The sequence below is a fragment of the Lutra lutra genome, chromosome 11 (assembly GCF_902655055.1).
Source record: "Lutra lutra chromosome 11, mLutLut1.2, whole genome shotgun sequence".
Classification (NCBI taxonomy): domain Eukaryota; kingdom Metazoa; phylum Chordata; class Mammalia; order Carnivora; family Mustelidae; genus Lutra; species Lutra lutra.
In genome coordinates this window covers 57,648,139-57,653,403 of record NC_062288.1, presented here as the reverse complement: position 1 = coordinate 57,653,403, position 5,265 = coordinate 57,648,139, and the positions used below count along the sequence as shown (strand labels likewise).

The 5,265-nt window shown below is 36.5% G+C and overlaps 1 protein-coding gene across 1 annotated transcript; it reads left to right on the top strand.

Annotated features, from left to right (window-relative positions):
- Window positions 1–510: 510 nt before the first annotated feature.
- NPVF (neuropeptide VF precursor) lies at window positions 511–2,764 on the top strand. The gene is made up of 2 exons (XM_047695069.1): window positions 511–648; window positions 2,381–2,764. Exons 1-2 carry the CDS (start codon window positions 511–513, stop codon window positions 2,762–2,764), a joined length of 522 nt encoding a protein of 173 aa, XP_047551025.1.
- The last annotated feature ends 2,501 nt before the right edge of the window (window positions 2,765–5,265 follow it).

Genomic DNA, 5,265 nt, shown 5'->3' with positions numbered 1-5,265 from the left:
ACTTAGAACTCTTTTTACATTCTGAATTTTGTTTGACATTTTGAAAATACTATGCCTAACTCTTTTGTGTGGATTAAAAAAAAAAAACAGCACTTTTTTTAATATAGCTAGTATGAATTGAATACTATTTTTTTTTCCTTCTCAAGAATTGACACAAACACCAAAATATTTTTCATTCGAGCTCAAAGAAATGAAGCATTCTGTTTGTTTGGAATCTTAATTACCATGGTCCCAAACTTACCTAATTAGAAGCTCCTTCATAATGAGGAAAATTATTTTCAAAGTTAATGAATTTGCAAACAGGAACATTGCTGCCTTTCCAGAATGAATTACCCACATTCCTTAAATATATAGTTAAACACTAATTAATATTAGTACTTAAAATATGTGGAATTGGTTTCACTGATAAATCAAACTTTCCTTTGTTTTAGACAGTATAAAAAGACTACGATTCCCCTCCTTGTAGACATCAGGCTGCACATAGAAACTTAATTCTAGATTCTGAACAAAATGAAAGTTATTTCATCAAAATGCTTCATTTTAGTGATTTTAGGCACTTCAAGCTTGTTAACATCAAATGTCTTTTGTTCAGATGAATTAATGATGTCCAATCTTGCCAGCAAAGAAAATTATGACAAATATTCTGAGGTAAGTTTTTTAACTCTAACATGACTAATATTAACTATATATTTGTCCTAAATCTAATGCATTTTTATTTTATAAAGAAAAAGGAATAAGTTTGTTTGTGCTTTGTTGTTTGTCCAATTGCAGCCTTCCATGACAGTGCATTGATGTAACTTGTATTTTTTAATACAACAGCAAACAGTCTGGCATAATGACAATTTATGTACAGGATATGATACTTAGCAAGCACAAGGTATATTAATAATTTTCAATTGACTCAGAAGTACACAGTTGTAATAAATAGTTGCAGAAATAAGACCTGGATATATTTCAGCTGAACATTTGAGTTGTCTTCAACTACAAACAACAACAACAACAAAAATATATAAGGATTATCTCTTCTACTTAGTAATGATGAGCCAGTAAGTTTATGGTACATCTATATCAAAGTAACGTATTTATCCTTAGATGGTGGAATTGCAAGATATTTCTATTTTCTTCTTTATGATTTTATATATTTTCCAAACTTGCTGAAATGAGTATGTATTTCTTTTCACAATCAGAGAAACAATCATTTAAAAATCTTCATAGGGACAAATTTTCATGGTAAAGCTAAATCTAATTAAATATTTGCTGTATTTTAAATGTTTCATTTAAGATTGGTATGTTAGGGGTACAATAGCCCACAAACCAAACAGTGCTTTCCTAAAAATGTACTTGCGTACTAATAAAAATACAATCAGTTTCTTAGAGCAGAGCTCTGAATATGAGCGGGTAAGAAAGACAATGGAGCCTCTTCTAACTCTACCCCAAAACCTGGCCAGCATCTCTGTATTCATGTATCCGCCACTTCAGCATTCAAAAAGAGGAGACACAGGGATATGAAGAGGCAGTGGGAGGTTTCTCTAAAATCAAAATATAAAAATACATGAAATATTTCATAAACAACATGGATCAAAAGCTGAAGGAGAACAACTGCAGTAAGATAAACTTTTGCCTCCTTTCAATACTTTGTGTGCTCCTGCTGCTCAAACACGTTGCTGTATTCACTCTATGGATTTTAGTAATATTTTACCGTTGTCTTACAATAGTCCAGGAATAGAGAAACTGGACTGCTTTAAGAAACCTAATATGAACTATTTATTTAAAAATTCTGCCTATGAAAACACAAACTTTGTTTGTTGCTTTAACAGTTCTGCAAACTGAAGTCTGGATTTAAGTTAATTTGGGGTTTAAACCTATTGCCTATAACAATAACTTATGTTTTTAAGATTCTTTAAAAAAAACTTTTTAATTTTTTTTATTTTTTTATTAACATACAATGTATTATTAGCCCCAAGTGTATGAGTCTGTGAATCGACAGGTTTACACACTTCACAGCACTCACCATAGCACACACCCTCCCCAATGTCCATAAACCAACCACCCTCTCCCTCCCCCCTCCCCCAGCAACCCTCAGTTTGTTTTGTGAGATTAAGAGTCTCTTATGGGGGCGCCTGGGTGGCTCAGTGGGTTAAGCCGCTGCCTTCGGCTCAGGTCATGATCTCAGGGTCCTGGGACCGAGTCCCGCATCGGGCTCTCTGCTCGGCAGGGAGCCTGCTTCCCTCTCTCTCTCTCTCTCTCTCTCTCTCTCTGCCTGCCTCTCTGTCTACTTGTGATCTCTCTCTGTCAAATAAATAAATAAATCTTTAAAAAAAAAAAAAAGAGTCTCTTATGGTTAACAAAAACTTATTTTAATATACATTTCCAATCATAGCCTGAAGGAGAACTTAAGGGGGAAAAGGAAAGAAGTCTGAATTTTGAAGAACTAAAAAACTGGGGTCCAAAAACTGTCATTAAGATGAGTGCACCCGCAGTCAACAAAATGCCACACTCGGCAGCCAACTTGCCATTAAGATTTGGGAGGACCGTGGAAGAAGAAAGAAGCACTGGGGTGATGGCCAACCTGCCTCTGAGATTTGGAAGAAATATAAAGGAAAGCATCTCAAGACATGTTCCTAACCTGCCCCAGAGGTTTGGGAGAACAACAGCCAAAAGTGTCGCCAAGGAACTGAGTGATTTGCTCCAACAATCCATGCATTCGCCATCTGCCAGTGAGCTACTCCATGAACTGCCAGCCTCAAGAAATCCAGAATTCTGATCAAAAACTCCCATGGTAAATACCAGAAAACCAGTCAAAATGCATGGGCTCTTGTATATAGCTGGTCCAGAAACGTGAAAAGGATTACCTCTTTTCAAAAGAAATTTCTCAGAAAGTTAAGTGTCTTAGGAGGAAAAAAGCAAAGAGAAAGGGAAATAAGTACCTAAACTGAGACCTACAGAAGGCCAGATATAAACATGAGTAGCAGTAGGAAGTAATGACGTGGCTTCCCCTAAGCCCCACATGGGCATCAATCTCATTACTCTATAGCCACACACGGAGTAGGAAGATTCGATGACGTGATTGGGAATTAGGCTTGTGACATACAGTCCAACATTTGACCTCTTTAATGTGAAAGGTCCCGCATGAGGGAGCTATCTACAAGGACAAAGGAAGGCATCCCAATACCCCAGGTCTCAAATTCAGAAGGTTTTCTTCCTCAACCTTAAATCAAATTTTTTTTATTTTTTCTGGACCTCATTTTATAAGTGAGTTCTAATTCAATCATTGTTTGCTTTAGTAAGTATTTATTAAGTTATCTACTATGTACAAATCAGAAAGCAAGAGGTCCATAAAATTAGTAGGCAACTTACCTATTATTTTCTAATAGAGTATATATAAAAACAACAAAACCAACAAATTTCTATAAAGTGGAACATGACACTTTTATTAAGGCCTTTAGAAAGGAAGGCAGCAAGCTGTGACACCTTAGAAGGGAGACATTTTCAGAACATTCCTGGTTTTATTTTTTACCATGGCTCTTATCCCTATCTGACATATGTTCAGAGTCCATTCCCCCCTACTAGAATCTTGGGCCCATAAATCCCATGCTTTTTGTCCACTGCATATCCCCAGTGCTCAGAAAAAAAGAGAGAGAGAGGAAAAAAGGAGAGTATTTCTACAGGGGAAATCTGAGAAATTTTTTTGAGTTAGACTTTGAAAGATGGCTCTGTTTTGAATATTCAGAGACTGGTGGGAGGAGAGAAGATACTTTTAGGCAAAGAGAGGAGTATGAACCACAGCTGGGGTTCAGTTTGGTGAAAGCAGCAGGGGTATGAAGAGGAGAGGAAAGAAGGTAAGAAGGCGAGGAGGTTGGGGTAAGAGCAGAAAAGTGCACTCGGGGCTCAGTAAAGGATGAGTAAAGGACATTATTCATCAAGGAAAGGAGAACCACTGACATTTCTGCTCAAGTCCTGAGATGTAACACAGAAGCAGAATTTGGCAGCTCACCAGATGTTGGCAGTGGGACAGTCATGAGGAAGAGGGATGAGTCAAGGGTAAGTTGCTAAACCTGAGTATGCACCCATTACAAATTAAGGTTCTCATCAACATCTCACTCGTTTCAAGTGCAACACAATTCAACTCAAGTATAATTAGGCAATTAGGATCATGGCTATATTTTTGTATGTATTCATGGCATTGTTATGATGGATGAGAACATTTTGTATGGCTTCCATTTTAGGAGACTGGGATTCAAGAAAAGAGATGATGCGGAACTGAAACAAGAAAAATAAGCCTGGAGCTTGTCCCCGAAGACAATTTAAGCTGTGGTCTGTAATCTAAAAGCAACTCTACAGTGAGGACACCAATGGATGAAGAGTCACTGATAACCCAATGATGGGTTATCATTGACAACAATTTTTCTTCGTCACTAGAGCTAGTATCTTAAAAAGTTATTAAAAAAACAATTTAAAGAATATTATAATGTAAATATGAAATAATTTTTGTCTAAATAAAAAGAACATGGCAAATACTTAAGAAGCCTCTGGTAATGAGGAAAGAGGGAAGAGGGGGGCACAGGGGAAGGCTGAAGCCATCTCACCATCTTATATAAAAATCATAGACACAGTCACACTGAAATAAAAAATTAAATAGATGAATAGCCTGACAACTGTTTTTATGAAATTTAAATAATTTAAGAGAGTAACATGGTTGACAAGTGAACAAGAATAACAAATCACTTACAAATGTGTTTTTATACACCCATTTTTTTTTCCATTGCATCAACTGTTAGTGATTCTATGACAGGTTGAAATTTTTCTAAAAAGAGAGATTTTTTTTTAAGGCAGTTATTAGATACCTCTTTAAGTGTCTTCTCTATTTGGAAACTTGCTTTCTGGTGTGTCTCTTTTCTCATTTAATAGTTCAAGTTTTTGATTTGCAGAAAAAATCTGGTCACTCCTAAACTAACAATTTATAAACACAGTACACTACAACACAAATGCACAGTTATTCAACTTTAGTCATAAGAACATGAGGTCCCTAATCAGATATAGCTGGTTTACTGAACAGTCTCAAGTCCATAGGGTGCAAATAAGAAATGGTGTTATTTTCCCTCCTATCCTGCCCCCAGCTGTGCTGTGTTGAATGTCCTTTCCCTGCTGGGTAGTGATTCCTTAATGAGAGACCCTGGACAGAGTCTATAACCTCCTTGGTCACTTCCTGATATTAAAAAACTCAGTCAATGGGGCGCCTGGGTGGCTCAGTGGGTTAAAGCTTCT